The 18,907-nt window shown below is 39.7% G+C and overlaps 1 protein-coding gene across 1 annotated transcript in view; it reads right to left on the bottom strand.

The window, feature by feature from the left end:
• Nucleotides 1–256: 256 nt before the first annotated feature.
• The window catches only part of PON3 (paraoxonase 3), a 35,348-nt gene continuing 16,697 nt past the window's right edge, over nucleotides 257–18,907 (bottom strand). Inside the window, exons 4-9 of the mRNA XM_069587469.1 lie at nucleotides 18,597–18,762; nucleotides 14,054–14,180; nucleotides 5,924–6,124; nucleotides 4,358–4,439; nucleotides 3,990–4,118; nucleotides 257–1,561 (exon numbers count right to left, since the gene is read on the bottom strand). Coding sequence (XP_069443570.1) covers nucleotides 1,403–1,561; nucleotides 3,990–4,118; nucleotides 4,358–4,439; nucleotides 5,924–6,124; nucleotides 14,054–14,180; nucleotides 18,597–18,762 — 864 coding nt within the window. The 3' untranslated portion in view covers nucleotides 257–1,402. The remainder of the gene's footprint in view (nucleotides 1,562–3,989; nucleotides 4,119–4,357; nucleotides 4,440–5,923; nucleotides 6,125–14,053; nucleotides 14,181–18,596; nucleotides 18,763–18,907) is intronic.

Below are 18,907 nucleotides of genomic sequence, written 5' to 3' on the forward strand. Positions count from 1 at the left end.
TTTTTGCTGAATCATTCATCTTCTAGAGCAATGGAAACTACAGTTTGTGTTGTGTGCTTAGTTGCTCAGTCATGTCTGACTCATTGCGACCCCATGGACTGTAGCCAGCCAGGCTCCTATGTCCATGGAATTCTCCAGGCAAGAATACTGGAGCGGGTAGCCACTCCCTTCTCCAGGGGATCTTCCTGACTCAGGGATGGAACCCCGGTCTCCTGCACTGCCAGTGGATTCTTTACCATCTGAGCCACCAGGGAAGTCTGGAAACCATAGTTTTATTGTCTAAATCAGAAAGGGTAACATGGGCTAAAAAGTAGAATTTTACCTGGCTACAAAACTTTTCAACAAAAGTTACATCGAACTGAGCGAAATGATTTAGGACACAAAGAAGTCACCCCAACACCCCATCCTCAGAAGAGAAAAATATATCAACCAACCAGTTCTCAGTAAAATTCACAGAAAAGGGAAGGGGGAGGGAGTGGGGTGCTTGGGTATACTAAGCCACGTTAATAATTTGCTAAAAGTTGTCTTGATTTTTGACCAAGAAAAGGACCCTTCTATTCATCTTCATCAAACTAAGGTTGAGTCCTTAAGACAGGACTTCAGTACTATACTGTGTTATTTATTTCAGATTTTTTAGGGTCAAGTCTGCAGAATGTTGCTTAATAAGTGTTTACTGAATCAACCAAAATAACAAGATTAAAGCAGCTGAGGATTAACAGTTCTGAGGCCCTGTCTCCTAGCTCAGAGTCAAGCTGATAACAACACTTCACTTCAGAGACAAGATACCACCATGAATAATGACCTGTTACAAAGATCATATTAGCTCTGCTGTGGCTTAAAGTAGACAGTGCCATCTGTCTTTTGTCAGGTTTCCCAGAATCTGACTTCCTGTGTGTCTGCATTGGGAGAATGCCAGTTCAGGGAGGGCTTGGGCAGTCTCGCAATGCCAACTCTTGCTTTTATCCATGTGTTGGGCACATGACTGGCAGTTTGTGCCTTGTGCAATTGAAGGAAGAGAAGAGGGATTGTAAATGTTTGAACATTAGCCCTTCTCCTGGTCTGGACTGCAGGAGGCTCAGAACAGCACAGCTGTATGACGTAATTTTGCCACACAGCTACCAAGTAAGCTGGACACCTCACTCATCACAGCTCACATGTCTTATTGTAGAAAAGATATTGGGAATAGTTGGTTAAAGAATTGAGAGGTTTGGTTTCTTGTTGCACTGTCACTAACTTGGCTTGCAATTAGGGGAATTTTATGTAATCTCTCTGCTTCTTTATGTCTATGCATAAGAAAAGCTGGACACACTTTTGTCCAGCTGTCATTTACTTAGAGTTCCACTTATCATATGATTAGGGGTTTACTTTTACCAAACGTGTAGACTTTGGGACTGTCTGGAGTCTAGAGCTCACAGTACAGGGCTTTATGAAATACAGTGCCTATGAGAAGCTTCCCCCTGTACACAGAAGCCACAGAGCTGCCCTGAAGCACTGAGCCACTGTTGGCATACATGGTGCTTATCATGGGCTTCTCAGACAAAGCGTTCCGGATGCGAAGTGCCTGTCAAGAAAGAACATTCATTAGTATAAGAACAAACAGCTGTCAGAGACATTTTCTTTCCCAAACACTCCAGAATGTGTACAATTCCCAGAAATCAGTAAGTTAAAATCTGTGCATCTTCAGTCTTTTTTTTTTCTTATTCTAATGAAAGTATTAATGTTTCTAATCAAGTGAGCTAGTAATCTCACATCAGCCCAATTCCTTAACAGATGGTTTTCACAATTTTGATAGTTCGGGCATCTCTATAGAGACAGGTAAGAACCATGAATGCTCTTATCTAATTGAGTGTACAGTCTTCCTTCTATAGAAAGGGCCTTGCCTTTCACTGGGCATACAGCATGGGGAGGTAAACATGGAGCAAAATAATGAAGGGATAGTGAGTTAGCTAGCCAAACCAACCCAGAACCAGTGGATGGTAGTTTTCACAGCTGCAGCCCCCACTCAGGGAAGCAAGCGTAAAGAATGCACACTCTGGAATTCAGTCTGACGTGACTGCCTAGTCCTATTTTTGATCTGCAGGATTAATACTCTTTAGTTTGCTAATCAGTAAATATATAAGCACTCAGGTTTCCAAATAGCTTGGATGAAGTTCACTCAATCAGGACATGATATGAATTAAAGAAAGCCAAGTAGGAGTTCATGAGTCTATATCGACATCTCTTATTAAAACAGAGTTTAGTAGAGTTTTTTTTTTTTAAGTTCCTATCTTAAGGAAGATCCTACAACTTTATCTCAGGTTTGTTACATGGAAATACTCAAGATGGAACTCATGTTGTAAACATTAGCCTCAACCAAAAATAAAGGGTATCAGAGATTGTGAAGAAAGAAGTCTTACCTAAAGTAAACAAATGATTAAACTTGAAAATGGAGACATGAAAAAGAGTGTAAGCAATTTTCAAATCATTCTGTGGATCATATTTTCTTTTGTTCTTTTAAAGCAGACATTATTGTTGGGCATTTGTGGAAAAGTTGTATGTATCACTTTGTGAGGCACACATCTGAGGCTAGGGTAGCTTGCTGGCCCAGGGTGACATTCTTCAGGCTCCAGTCTCAGACTGTACTTTTTATATTTTTTGATGTTTTGGTGGTTTTTTGTTGTTGTTGTTGTTACTGTTTTTTTGTCAAGAAGTTGTGACTAGGGTGTTCCCTGGAGGTCCAGTGGTTAGGATTCCACAGTTTCACCGCCAAGGGCATGGGTTCAGTCTCTGGTCTGAGAACTAAGATCCCACAAGCTATGTGGTGTGACCGCCCACCCCCCCAAAAAAAAGTTGTGACTAATTTGTTAATAAAAGGAAAATTTTTTTTAATTTTTATTAATTTATTTTTACTGTACTGCACAGCATGTGGGATCTTAGTTCTCCAACCAGGGATCAAGCGTGAGCCCCTGCATTGGAAGCACAGAATCTTAACCAGTGGATTGCCAGGAAGTCTCAAGAAACAAATTAAAAAAAAAAACAAAAAACTAAAGAATAGCAATTTTGGAAGCAGTATGTTCTCTCTTTACCCACTGGACCAATTACCAGGGTGGCATTTGAGGCTCAATTTCCCAAAACCCCAAATCTAGATTCAACCATTATATCTTTGTTAGAATCTTACCTTCTCAGTGAGGTCTGTCTTGGTCTCTGTATTTACTAAGACCTGCTGTCCCTCTGTTCACAGTAGTCCTGATCCCTTTTACTGTTATGCTTTTTCTTCCATAGAACTTTTCAACTTCAAACTTACTATTAATATATAATTTACTTATTTCTGATGCTTATTGAATGTCTCCCTCCCTAACAGTAGGGATCTTGGTATGCTTTATTTTCTGATATATATTCTAAGTATGAGAACAAAGCCTAGTGCATTATAAGTGCTTAGTAATTTTTGGAAATAAATCTCTCATAGTATGTGTGCCAAGAATTTATATCTGTATTTAAATTCACTAGAGATTTTTTATTTTAAGCATAATGCTATAGAAATTGCAATACTTTATGCTGTTGTTTTTAATGCCATATAAAATTCAGTGGTATAAGATATTATTTTAGAAGAGATTTAAAATAACATCTTTAAAATGAGACATTCTTCAGCACTATCATATGTAATAGAACTGCTGGCAAAATCAAATTTTTTTTTGAGATTACAGTCATTTAAACCAGGGTTCCCCAATTCCCTGGGCCACAAACTGGTACCCATGATTCCCAAAAACAAGTATAGCCTTTGCATGGATGGGATATGTTGTTTAGCACTGATGGTTAACGGGCACCAGGTGACTTGAAAGGGTTAATGGACTGTATCTCCCCAGCCTGTCCCAAATCTTACACTTTCCATATGAAGAATTTGTTCAGTTCTGGAACATCAGATATGGCCTGCTAAATTCTCCCAAGTCACCTCCACACATTATTTGTTCCTGCAGCTTTCCCCTGCAGTTCAGGTAAGTCTAAGAACTTACTTCTGACCCTGGAGGATCCTCGGTGTTATACATCAGCAGCTTGAGAGCATTAGGATGGCATCCTGCCAAAATATCTCCCGTGTCAGGATCAACAGTTAAGTTATCCACTAAGGTGTCCAACTGGATTACCTTCCAACAAAGAGGAAGCAGTGAAACATTGTTCTGACTTTCATCCCTTCCACCTTCCTCCTACTAGCTCCTTCTGGCTCCCCAAATTGATATTTTTGCTACTGAATTTTCTAAGTGCAAGCATAATGTCACCATCATTCTTCAAAAATAGTCTCATTTCCTTCATTTAAGAAGTACATTCTCGGGTCAAGCTTGGGAGCTAATGGAACATGTTGTATGGGAAACCAGGGTACTCTTACCTTGAGTTGAGTTAAATCCCAGTTGTCATGTATTTTCATAACATGAATGTTCTTATCCGATACATCAGCTACATAGATATACCTTTGAAGTAAGCAACATTTACATTTAAGCAAGTAATAATGAAAGATGACACTGACTCTCATTTTGGAAAAGAGGTTTACAAATTCACAATAGCTCAACATGTCCGTGCAATACCTTGCTAAACCACAGTGAAAGATAATGGAGTAGTGTGTTTAATACTTTTGAAGTACTTTAATAAGCTTTGAATATGAAATTTGACGAAAGGCAATGGAATTGGTGTTTCCAAATGACACTCAGGCTCAGTCTCATTAGTTAGAAGAGTCACACTTTATTCTTTAAATTGAATGGAGATAAGTGGATCTCTTATAAGGCCAATAGATTCTATACTTCTAGTGCTTGAAACTAGTGCTTGAAAAGATGTAGCAGATGATCATGAAACTCAATCACAATCATTTTTAAAAAGAGGAAGAATGCTCACAATTGTTTTCCACAGGGATCATCTCTACTTACTATCTTACCATTACATTTAATATTCATGGTACTCTTCTTTTTAAATAACCTTCCATTTTAAAACACTTTAAAAGAATGTTTCTCATAAAATTTTATACTGCATAAAATAGCATTTCTCATAGAAAAGTCTGCTGTAGTATGAAAGGAAGTCTGCCACTTACACAATCACAGTGCCCAGTCTAAGTTGGGCCTCCCTGTCTAATAACTTTTGGGTAACTGAACTTAGTATAAGTTAACTCAGTTAAAGTCCTTCTGGCCTCATGAAGAATAGAGGTATTGTGCATTCATTCTTCTTTTTAGTCACACAAGAATTTGGAACAAACTATGCCTGCCCGCCTATGTCCCTACCCAGGCTATTTTTCTACCACCTGTCCTGGATGTCCAGGAGTCCACCAGTACCCTGGGCCAGGGGGTAGGGCAGAGCAGTCCTAGGTACTGCCCTGACAGGCTGGGGCAGGCTGGGGGTGCCTCCCATCCCAGCCAGCCTCCTGTCTCACCTAGCCTCCCATGGCCAGAAAGATGGGGCCCTTGAAATTTAAGAAATTAAGATAATAATATTAACAATGATGAAAAGAAGGCTGGGCCACAGAGACTTGTTCTCTCCTGAAGCCCAAGACCCACCTGGCCTTGTGGCCATGCTGGATCCCCACCTCGGGACCAGGCACCCATCAGCCCACAACCCATGGCCCCAGACCTCTGTAATTTTATATAGAGTTTGAGCTGAAGCTTCATTTATTTAATTCATTTTGTTAAACAAGAAAACATATATCCTTTTTCCTCTTTAAAAAAACAAAAAAGAATTTGAAACAAGGACCTCATATCCATGAGTCCAAATCCTTCATTTTGTTGGGGGAGCCTTATGTGCTCAAGGGCAGTGGTTGGCTTAAGATCACAGACCGAGTGTGAGCCCTCGCCACACTGGATCCCTGCACACATGTATTGAGTACGTAAGCCTCAAGAAGTAACCACTTCTTCAGAGACAGAGTCCACAAGAACATGAGGGTAAACAGTTGAAAATTCATAAAAGAGCTTACTTCTTGTCTAGTGAGAGTGTAATTCCATTGGCAGAACTAAATCCTCCGGCCACCACTTTAACCTCTCCTGGGCTGTAGAAAAGCACCTGAGTCCAGTGAAGATCCATGAACAACTCTAATAGCATCAAGAAGAAGTTGGTAAAATAGTGGTCTCTGGTGGCATAGAACTGTTCTGGTCCGAGAACCACGATATCATTCACACTAAAATGAAAAAAAAGAGAGAGAGGGGGAAAACCAGCAAACCATGAGCTAATTAAAATCATGAAATCTCAAAGACCAATAAATTCATCAGCTTGAAGAACTGTACAAGAACTAGTCTGGATTAAAGAATTCCACAAAGAGGACATGACTTTTCATTGCCCTGATGGGTTTTCTTTTAGCCACTTGTTGTCTCACTCCGCCCTTCCATAGGAGTCAGCAAAAACAGATAAGTTTACAGATAAACCCCAAATCTAAATCTGGTGACTTGTGAATGTTAATAGTAGTTATCTGTGGTGGTCATCATGCAGTTCACCAGTACTTATGGTTCTCTTCTTTCTTGAACTAGGCTCCTCCGTGCCCTTGGAGTTAGGCACAGCCGTGTGACTTGCTCTGGCCAATGAAAATGAAATGATATATTAGCTTGCAAGATGGGAGGCTTTGAGAGCCAGAATGCTTCCCTCACTCTCCCACAGTAACCAGCAACTTTTCTGATAAACTGTGGTCCTCTCTTAGGGTTCTACATGCAGACACCATACAACTGACTTCCTGAATCTACAGTGGACATAGCATGAGTGAGAAGACAAAACAACTTCATGGTTTGAGCTGTGAAAGAGTTAGGGTTTTTCTTTCCTATTATTGCACCAAGACCCAGATCAGTCTGACCTTTATATTTTCTCTGCATAGGTGGGATTATGAGTGTTATTCTCTCTTATTTATATTCTTCAATACCATTAAAAAATTTAAATGAAGCAAGTCTTACTCTTACAACAAAAGTCAATAAAAACAAAGTTAATTCCATTTTGGAAAAGAAAAAGATGACTTGAAAAAAATGCAAGGAAAAAAATTGAACTTTGTGTGTGTGTGTGTGTGAAGCTCCTTTAGGCAGCAACTTTGTAAAATACACAATATTGTCAATAAGTTTAATGTGCCACCCTTTCTCGTGGTATACATGATTTTTAAATTTTTTATTTTATATTGGAGTATAGTCAATTAACAATGATGTTAGTTGCAGGTGTATAATAAAGTGATTCAGTTATACCCATACAAGTTTAGACTTAATTTAGGAAAAAAAACTTTTGGATGAATCAGGAGCTACTTTGAGGTTTTGGTGCATAATGATTTCCCCAAGTTTGTTGGGCTACTTGTCTTTTAGGTCTCAGTTTACACAGTCCTTCTTCTAAGAGGTATTGCCCAACACCATAGATTAAGTTAAACTTCCTCATAATATGTCCTGTAGCACTTTCTTCCACCTCTTGAAATGCCTTGTCATTGTGTTTATCAGGGCACCTCTCAAAGTCCTCAAAGCCCACCTGCTCTGTTCCAGCTGGCACTGCTTCACCCTGCTCTGCATGGGACCTGACAGAATTCCACAGTGCACCCTTCTAGTGCCTTGTCCATGTCTGTTATGGGCCTCTTACTCCTACTTCCAGGCTTCCAGATTGATATCAAAGCACAGGATATCACCAGATTTGCCTTGCACCTGCGTAAGGAGATTTGTGCAGGAAATAACAACCCTTGAAGCAAACCTTTGATTACTGAAAGATGGGGCTGGTGGATAAATTCCTCTTCCTTTCTTATCTTGACTAGACTGTCTTGAAATGATGCCTATGTTGCTTATTGGAGGGCAATCCCATGATTTCAAGTAGTCAGTTACACTTAGCAGTGGCTGGCTTGACAAATATATTTACTATAGACTCTCTTCTGTATCAGTTTTCAGTTTAGTGGCTCAGTTGTGTCTGACTCTTTGCAACCCCATGGACTATAGCACGCCAGGCCTCCTCCCTGTCCATCACCAACTCCCGGAGATGACTCAAACTCATGTCCATTGAGTCGGTGATGCCATCCAACCATCTCACCCTCTGTCGTCCCCTTCTCCTCCCGCCTTCAGTCTTTCCCAGCAGTTCTTCACATCAGGTGCCAAAGTATTGGAGTTTCAGCTTCAGCAGCAGTCCTTCCAGTGAGTATTCAGGACTGATTTCCTTTAGGACTGACTGGTTGGATCTCCTTGCAGTCCAAGGGACTCTAAGAGTATCTCCAACACCACAGTTCAAAAGCATCAATTCTTCAGTGCTCAGCTTTCTTTATAGCACAACTCTCACATCCATAAATGATAACTGGAAAAACCATAGCTTTGACTAGATGGACCTTTGTTGGCAAAGTAATGTCTCTGCTTTTTAATATGCTGTCTAGGTTGGTCATAATTTTTCTTCCAAGGAGTAAGTGTCTTTTAATTTCATGGCTGCAGTCACCATCTTCAGTGATTTTGGAGCCCCCCAAAAATAATGTCTGTCATTGTTTCCCTATCTATCTGCCATGCAGTGATGGGACCGGATGCCATGATCTTCATTTTCTGAATGTTGAGCTTTAAGCCAACTTTTTCACTCTCCTCTTTCACTTTCATCAAGAGGCTCTTTAGTTCTTCTTTGCTTTCTGCCATAATGGTGGTGTCATCTGCATATCTGAGGTTATTGATATTTCTCCTGGCAATCTTGATTCCAGCTTGTGCTTCCTCCAGCTCAGCATTTTTTGTGATGTACTCTGCATATAAGTTAAATAAGCAGGGTGACAACATACAGCCTTGACATACTCCTTTTCCCATTTGAAACCAATCTGTTGTTCCATGTCCAGTTCTAACTGTTGCTTCCTGACCTGCACACAGATTTCTTAGGAGGCAGGTCAGGTGGTCTGGTATTCCCATCTCTTTCAGAATTTTCTACAGTTTATTGTGATCCACACAGTCAAAGGCTTTGGCATAGTCTCTTCCAAATAGTGCTGCTGTAAAAAAGTTACCACAAGCTGGGAGGCTTAAGACAACACAAATTTGTTGTCTCATTTGCTGTCTGTCTTCTTATAAGGACATCAATCATATTAGATTAAAGGCAGGCTCTAATATAGCCTCATCTTAACTAATTACAACATCCTATTTCCAGATAAGGTCATGTTTTAATATACGGGAGGGGGGTTAAAATTTCAACTTATCTTTTTGAAGGGACACAGTTCAACCTATGACACTCCCCTTCCCCTGCCTCAGGTTGGTCTCTGACTTTTGTATCCTGGGCTGGTCCTCCCTAATAAATGAATGGTGTCTCGAGTTTTCCCTCTGGCTCTGCTGAGGAGCTATTCCCATGAGGTGATGTTGCATTTGATCCTCACAATCACCAGGCAGGTAATCAGGCCCATGAGAGAATCCCCATTTTGCTTAAGAACACTGAAGCACAGGTTATGTTGTTGGTCCACAGTTTCTCAGTTACCTTGTGGCAGTCCTAGTCCCCACCATGCCTCAGAACCCAACACGACGCATCATGGGAAAAGTCAACAACGTTAAGTTCTCTTACTTCCTCCCCTCTGCTTTTGTTGCCCCCTAATTCTGTATGGAGAAATTAAAATATGTCTTTGAGAAAGAGAGCAAAGGAGAGAAGATGAACTTCGTTCCTTTGCTTTCTCTACTCGTCTGCCTGATGCGAAGATGGACCTCTACTGTTTTAGAACCAGTCTTTTGATGCTGAGTCTGTTTTATCAAAGACTCTTCATAGTTCATTATAGGCTCGGAACAGGCAACCTAGCCCATAAAAAACTTAGAATTTTTCTCTAAGATGTTCACCACAGTGAGTAAGAGCCCAGCTTTGAATTCAGATGGGTCAAGGTTTACACCTAATTCAGCCACTTACAGGTTATGTAACTTGGGGAAGTAACTTGGCCCCAAACTGCTCTAAGTCTGTTTACTCCTGCCTGTCACTAAAGGCAGTTGTGAGAAGAGGTGGATCAGGTATTTTGGCACAATGCCTGGCACACAGTCAACACTTGATAAGTGTGAATTTGTATATGTGCCTACAGGCCTTTTTATTCTTCCTTCAAATTCTACTTTAAAGCTTTGATTGAACAAAGGAATGGTCCTTCTGGAGGCTGGTTATAACACCCAGTGGGTGTGGCTTTCAGATTACAACCTACTAGGACAACTAGAGGGTATGGGTGTTTAAAGAGCCCAGTAGCAAGTACTGCACTGTTGTGTTACCAAGGATGGAATTAGAGCTTGGGAATCTAACTGAGCACCTTTATAGGATTAAAATGCTTTCCAAAAGTTAGAGATATTCAATACTAAATACAGCAATTTTTAGTGAGGTGCTGGGCAGTGTCACCATGGGAACCTTTAGAAAGCTTTAGGAAAAAAAAACAACAAACTTCAAAACAAAAGTTTAAGACAGCCTGCTGAATTTAGAGAAGAGCTGACACTTATCCTACTCAAACTCTTCCAGAAAATTGCAGAAGAAGGTAAACTTCCAAACTCATTCTATCAGGCCACCATCACCCTAATACCAAAACCTGACAAAGATGCCACAAACAAAGAAAACTACAGGCCAATATCACTGATGAACATAGATGCAAAATTCCTTAACAAAATTCTAACAGAATCCAACAACATATTAAAAAGATTATACATCATGACCAACTGGACTTTATCCCAGGGATGCAAGGATTCTTCAATATCTGCAAATCAATCAACATAATATACCACATTAACAAATTGAAAAATAAAAACCATATGATTATGTCAATAGATGCAGAGAAGGCCTTTGACAAAATTCAACATCCATTTATGATAAAAACCCTCCAGAAACCAGGAATAGAAGGAACATACCTCAACATAATAAAAGCTATATATGACAAACCCACAGCAAACATTATCCTCAATGGTGAAAAATTGAAAGCATTTCCCCTAAAGTCAGGAACAAGACAAGGGTACCCACTCTCACCACTACTGTTCAACATAGTTCTAGAAGTTTTGGCCACAGCAATCAAAGCAGAAAAAGAAATAAAAGGAATCCAGATTGGAAAAGAAGTAAAACTCTCACTGTTTGCAGATGACATGATTCTATGCATAGAAAACCCTAAAGACTCCACCAGAAAATTACTAGAGCTAATTAATGAATATAGTAAAGTTGCAGGATATAAAATCAACACACAGAAATCCCTTGCATTCCTATACACTAACAATGAGAAAACAGAAAGAGAAATTAAGGAAACAATTCCATTCACCATTGCAACGAAAAGAATAAAGTACTTAGGAATATGTCTACTAAAGAAACTAAAGACCTATATATAGAAAACTATAAAACACTGGTGAAAGAAATCAAAGAGGATACTAATAGATGGAGAAATATACCGTGTTCATGGATCAGAAGAATCAATGTAGTGAAAATGAGTATACTACCCAAAGCAATCTATATATTCAATGCAACTCCTATCAAGCTACCAGTGGTATTTTTCACAGAGCTAGAACAAATAATTTCACAATTTGTATGGAAATACAAAAAACCTCAAAAAGCCAAAGCAATCTTGAGAAAGAAGAATGGAACTAGAAGAAACAACCTGCCTGACTTCAGGCTCTACTACAAAGCCACAGTCATCAAGACAGTATGGTACTGGCACAAGGACAGAAATATGGATCAATGGAACAAAATAGAAAGCCCAGAGCTAAATCCACAAACCTATGGACACCTTATCTTCAACAAAGGAGGCAATCTTTTTAAGAAGTGGTGCTGGGAAAACTGGTCAATGACTTGTAAAAAATGAAATTAGAACACTTTCTAATGCCATATGCAAAAATAAACTCAAAATGGATTAAAGATGTAAATGTAAGGCCAGAAACTATAAAACTCCTAGAGGAAAACATAGGCAAAACACTCTCCATCATAAATCACAGCAGGATCCTCTATGACCTACCTCCCAGAATATTGGAAATAAAAGCAAAAATAAACAAATGGGACCTAATTAAAATTAAAAGCTTCTGAACAACAAATGAAACTATACACAAGGTGAAATGACTGCCTTCAGAATGGGAGAAAATAATAGCAAACGAAGCAACTGACAAAGAATTAATCTCAAAAATATACAAGCAACTCCTGCAGCTCAATTCCAGAAAAATAAATGACCCAATCAACAACAGACTGGTTCCAAATAGGAAAAGGAGTACATCAAGGCTGTATATTGTCACCCTGCTTATTTAACTTATATGCAGAGTACATCATGAGAAAAGCTGGACTGGAAGAAACACAAGCTGGAATCAAGATTGCCGGGAGAAATATCAATAACCTCAGATATGCAGATGACACCACCCTCATGGCAGAAAGCGAAGAGGAACTAAAAAGCGTCTTGATGAAAGTGAAAGAGGAGAGTGAAAAAGTTGACTTAAAGCTCAACATTCAGAAAACGAAGATCATGGCATCTGGTCCCATCACTTCATGGCAAATAGATGGGGAAACAGTGGAAACAGTGTCAGACTTTATCTTTTTTGGGCTCCAAAATCCCTGCAGATGGTGACTACAGCCATGAAATTAAAAGATGCTTACTCCTTGGAAGAAAAGTTATGACCAACCTAGACAGTATATTCAAAAGCAGAGACATTGCTTTGCCGACTAAGGTCCAGCTAGTCAAGGCTATGGTTTTTCCAGTGGTCACGTATGGATGTGAGAGTTGGACTGTGAAGAAAGCTGAATGCCGAAGAATTGATGGTTTTGAACTGTGGTGTTGGAGAAGACTCTTGAGAGTCCCTTGGACTGCAAGGAGATCCAACCAGTCCATTCTGAAGGAGACCAACCCTGGGATTTCTTTGGAAGGAATGATGCTGAAGCTGAAACTCCAGTACTTTGGCTACCTCATGCGAAGAGTTGACTCATTGGAAAAGACTCTGATGCTGGGAGGGATTGGGGGCAGGAGGAGAAGGGGACGACCCAGGATGAGATGGCTGGATGGCATCACGGACTTGATGGACGTGAGTCTGAGTGAACTCCGGGAGATGGTGATAGACAGGGAGGCCTGGCATGCTGCAATTCATGGGGTCGCAAAGAGTCGGGCACAACTGAGTGACTGACCTGAACTGAACTGAATCAAAAAATGCTCCAAAGAACTAAACAGACATTTCTCCAAAGAAGATATTCAGATGGCTAACAAACACATGAAAAGATGCTCAACATCACTCATTATCAGAGAAATGCAAATCAAAACCACAATGAGGTACCATTTCATGCCAGTCACAATGGCTGCTCTCCAAAAGTTTATAAGCAATAAATGCTGGAGAGGGTGTGGAGAAAAGGAACCCTCTTACACTGTTGGTGGGAATGTAAACTAGTACAGCCACTATGGAGTACAGTGTGGAGATTCCTTAAAAAACTGGAAATAGAACTGCCATATAACCCAGCAATCCACTGCTGGGCATACACACCAAGGAAACCAGAATTGAAAGAGACACATGTACCCCAATGTTCATTGCAGCACTGTTTATAATAGCCAGGACATGGAAGCAACCTAGATGTCCATCAGCAGACGAATGGATAAGAAAGCTGTGGTACATATACACAGTGGAATATTGCTCAGCTATTAAAAAGAATACATTTGAATCAGTTTTAATGGGGTGGATGAAACAGGAGCCTATTATACAGAGTGAAGTAAGTCAGAAAGAAAAATACCAATACAGTATATTAACACATATATATGGAATTTAGACAGATGGTAATGATAACCCTGTATGTGAGACAGCAAAAGAGACACAGATGTAAAGAACAGTCTTTTGGACTCTGTGGGAGAGGGAGAGGGTGGGATGATTTGGAAGAATGGCATTGAAACACGTATAATATCATGTGTGAAACGGATCACCAGTCCAGGTTTGATGCATGATATAGGGTGCTCGGGGCTGGTGCACTGGGATGACCCAGAGGGAAAGGATGGGGAGGGAGATGGGAGCGGCATTCAGGATGGGGAACACAGGTACACCCGTTGTGGATTCATGTCAATGTGTGACAAAACCAATACACTATTGTAATTAGCCTCCAAAAAAAATAAATTAATAAAAATAATAAGACAGCCTGCTGAACTAAGAAAACAACGCACACAGCAGAGGCGCAGAATAAATAAAAATGCAAAATAATTCCATACCTTTTGAGAAGTTCATGTTTTATAGTTCTCAGGTATACCAAAGAACGTTGTTGTTCCTCAAATTTAAATATCTCCACGGTGGAGTCCATGTGGGGATGATTCACAACATAAAGATACACAGTTTGGTCTAAATTGGGAAAAAGGCATAATTTCCAAGAAGTTGGCTTCTATTTCAACTATTTTAGACATAGTATAGAACTTGATTATGTCCAGGGATTTTTCTTATACACATCTTGTATCTGATCCCCACAACCCATCTAATGTAAGTCAAACAAATGCCAGAATCCCCGTTTTATTGAAGAAACTGACACTCAGAAGGTTAATGACTTATGAGCAGTTTTACCAACACCCAGTGGCAAAGCCAAGCCCAGATATTTCTGCAGTGCTCCCCTCAGCCTCACCTGCACACCCTCTCTAACAGGAAGATGCAGAGCTACCACGGTGCATAAACATAGATGTGGTTTCCCAAAGTGGCCCTTAAGCAAACAGAAGTGGGTGGAGGCAAGTGAAGCTTTTCTGAGAATTCTTTTCTGTGAGAAGAGCCTACATTGCAACACACATTCAAGAGGTGTCATGCAGCGTAAACATATTAAAATAAACACCTCCCAGTTAGAGAATGAACTCCTAACACAAGTCACCCTACCTGAGGCTGCAGAAACGGTATTTATTTGTGAACCCAATGGATATGAAATGTAAATATGAGTGTAGGAGAAGATAGATTAGCTAGTTCTAGGATATAGCCATCCTCAGGAATGTTCAGCTGTCTGTTCTCATACTGGAATGTGAACCAGATTAGGGTACTCTGGCTTGTCAGAGTAGTCTTTTCTAACTTACCAGGAGCTCTAAATCAGATGAGCTCCAGAGTTTGAAAAAACCTGGGCCCATGCTTCCACTCAGGACTGGATCTGCATTCATCTCCTCAGTTCCCTTCTTGGGGTTTCCAGTTATGCAGTGGAGCAAGCTGGAAGCTGGAGCTCTGAGATGTGGGGCTTATCCTTAGGGCCCCTGAAACATATGGGCAGCATTATCTGAATTAAGGAAAAGTGCTCCCTCACAGATGAACCTTTCTTTTGGTCTGACCCAACTCTGTTCCAGGGACTTGACAGAACACGAGAAGGATTTAGTCCCCACGTGGCCCTTCAACAAGACACTCTTGCTGGTCACAGCATGAAAAATATATGTGCTGCCCCAGCTTTACCCACTTCTTAAGACCTTTTTTTCATTTAAGAGATGCCTGGTGAGAAGACTTTTGTTCTCTATCTTCTCATGCATGCCAATTTATGTATAATGCTTTGGCCTTGTGAATTAAATACATAATTAAGGGAGGTCACTAACAAATAAAATAAGATGTTAATAATAATACACTCAACTTCTGAAAACCTGATTATATGCCTGAGGATTAATCAGTAAATGGTCCTATCTTAGAAAAAACAACTTTCACTTCTGAGAGTGATGGGAATCGTATGATGAATTTTTAGAAGGGAGTAACATGACCACATTTCCACAGAAAATAACTACTTGCTTATAAAGTGATTTGAAGTGATACAAGAGGGCAGTTACCATCAGGGGCCACTGCAGAATCTAGGAAAGACATGCTGGGGACCCGGACTGGGATGGTGCAGGGACGATAGGGAGAGGTGAGAGGCTTGGAGAGTTCTGTGAGGGGTGGATTGGACAGAACCTTGTAAATAGTCAATTTAATGGGGCAGGGAGAGGAGAATAGTCAAGGTTGGGCCCAGTGTTTTATTTTGAGGAATAAATTATATATGAAAGTAGTTTATGAACTGAAGAACAATAAAGACTGTTAGGTACAATTATCTTTTAAATAAGAGCTTGCTAAGCAAATACACATCATATATTATTATAGATTTCAGGGGAATATTAAACTTAGTAAAAGACCCTGATGCACAGAAAGATTGAAGGCAAGAGGAGAAGGGGATGACAGAGGATGAGGTGGTTGGATGGCATCACTGACTCAACAGACATGAGTTTGAGCAAGCTCTGGGAGATGGTAAAGAACAGGGAAGCCTGGTGTGCTGCAGTCCATAGGGTCACAAAGAGTTGGACATGACTGAGTGACTGAACAACAACAAAAATCTTTGAGCTATTTAAAAGGTACCCATTTATTTAAAAATTAGCAAGTCTCTATTGGTTCAGATGAAAGGAATGTAACCTGGATAAGTGGACTGAAATAATTATTAATTATTTTTTTGTTTACTGAAATTACTTTCGCAAATTTATATTTAACAATGCATTGTAACTCCAGTATGTAATTGGAAGAATTAAAACACCATTCATTCAAAAATTTTGATTTGCAGCACTTCCATTTCTCCTCCTTTTCATGTCATTACTACTAGAGAGGTTTCATTCTTCTTATATTTTACATGATTTGTAGCCCCACAAATATTTAAAAGTTGTTAGTCTGGACTTATACACTATAAAGAAAAATAATATTATTTTAAAGCACATATAATACAGTATAGTCATAACTATGCCCTGCTTTCTGTGACAGCTTTTTTGAGATTTAATTCACTTGCCATTAAACTCACACTTTGAAAATGTACAGTTTAGTGTTTTTAGTGTATTCACAGAGTTGTCTAGCCATAGCCACTATCTAGTTCCAGAATATTTTCATCACTCCCCCAAAGAAACCCCATATCCATTGGCTGTCACACCCCATTCCCCACTCCCCTGAGTCCCCGCCAACCATGAATCTACTTTTTGTCTCTATAAAGGTACCTGTTCTGGACATTTAATATAAATGGAGTCATACAGCATGTGGTATTTAGTGACTGAATACTTTCACTTAGGGTAATGCTTACAGGATTTATCAGTACTTCGTTTATTTTTATTGCCAAATAATATTCCATTGTATAAACATACCACCTTTTGGTTATGCATTCATCATTTCATGGGAATTTGGATTATTTTTACCTTTTGTATATTAGGAGTAATGCTGCTATGACTATATGTGTGTAAGTTTTTGTATGAGCCTATGTTTTCAGTTCTCTTGCATATGTGCCAAGGAGTAGTTTCTACATCATATGGTAATTCTAGATTTAACATTTTGGGTAACTGCCAAACTGATTTCAAACGTGATTGCACCCAATCCCACGAGCAAAGTGTGAGGATGTCGACTTTCTTACATCTTTGCCAATGCTAGTTATTGTCTATCTTTTTTATTGTAGCTGCTCTATGGTTATAAAGTGGACTCATTATGGTTTTGATTTGCATTTCCCTAATGACTAAGAAGAAGGCAATGGCAACCCACTCCAGTACTCTTGCCTGGAAAATTCCATGGACGTAGGAGCCTGGTGGGCTGCAGTCCATGGGGTCGCAAAGAGTCGGATACGGCTGAGCGTCTTCACTTTCACTTTTCACTTTCATGCATTGGAGAAGGAAATGGCAACCCACTCCAGTGTTCTTGCCTGGAGAATCCAGGGACGGGGGAGCCTCATGGGCTGCCATCTATGGGGTCGCACAGAGTTGGACACGATTGAAGTGACCTAGCAGCAGCAGCAGCAGCAATGACTAAGGATACTGAGTATCTTTTCATATGTTGATTGACCATTTGTATATCTCTTTGGAACAATCTACTAAGATCTTTGTCTTTTACCTAATCGGGTTGTTTGTCTTTTTGGTTGAGATGTAAAATTATTCATATATTCTGGATATAAGCCTCATCAAATATCTGATTTGCAAATCTTTTCCTCTTACTCATTAGGTTGTTTTTCACTTCCATGGTGGTGGTTTTTTTCTTTATTTAGTTCATCTTAATAGAAGTGTATCACCTGGTAAACCACTTTGGTATTTTATTATTTTTTAATAAACTTTTTACTTTTTCTTAGAGCATAGCCAATTAACAATGTTGTGATAGTTTCAAGTGAACAGCAAATGGACTCAGCCACACACATATATGTATCCATAATCCACCAAACTCCGTCCCATCCAGGCTGCCACGCAACCTTCAGCAGAGTTACCTATGGTATACTGGTTGTATCTTTTGAAGATTTTAATGCTGATCATGTCTAATTCATCTATTGTTTTCTTTTATGTTGTTTCATAATGTCACATCTTCACTTTGACTTTTCACTTTCATGCATTGGAGAAGGAAATGGCAACCCACTCCAGTGTTCTTGCCTGGAGAATCCCAGGGATGGGGGAGCCTGGTGGGCTGCCGTCTGTGGTGTCACACAGAGTCAGACACGCCTGAAGCGACTTAGCAGCAGCAGCAGCAGCATGATGTCACATGATTATTTTCAAAGGGCCTTTAGTTTATATGTTAGATTTCTGAGAACAACATTCAGACTGGTTTTGATGGTGAGATGAAAAGGGAATAGGAGAAAGGGTTTGATCACAATCTAGTCTTCCCCTCTTTCATGCAATTAAAAAAATGTTTTGATACACATTTATTATCTCACAAATATATACCTTTATGGTAAAATATCATCTTCCCTCCTTTGACATACACGCTGGGTAGTTTGAGGATGAGTGGTTTGTATTTCCCTCATTTCCCCCTTATTCTTAAGCAGTCAGGTTTTACCTTTGTCAATGAAAGTACTCATTCCATGTGGATTAAAGGATGCTTTGTCAAAACCATCACTGATGTTTAATTCCTGGACCCTAGGGTTTTGCTCATTTAAATCCATCAAGAAGATTCGTCCTGGCTCATCTGGTGCAAAGTCTGGCATGCCTGGATATTTTAATCCCTTTAAGAAACAGAGAAACAAAAATGTTCAAAGCTCTAAATTTCTTTTATAGATTTCTGGGATTTTTTTTTTTACACTGTCAGGTGTTGCCATTATCTGATTTGAAGGATTACCAGTGTCATCCAAGCCATTGGGAATGGGAATA

The sequence above is a fragment of the Ovis canadensis genome, chromosome 4 (assembly GCF_042477335.2).
Source record: "Ovis canadensis isolate MfBH-ARS-UI-01 breed Bighorn chromosome 4, ARS-UI_OviCan_v2, whole genome shotgun sequence".
In the NCBI taxonomy this organism is placed as follows: Eukaryota; Metazoa; Chordata; class Mammalia; order Artiodactyla; family Bovidae; genus Ovis; species Ovis canadensis.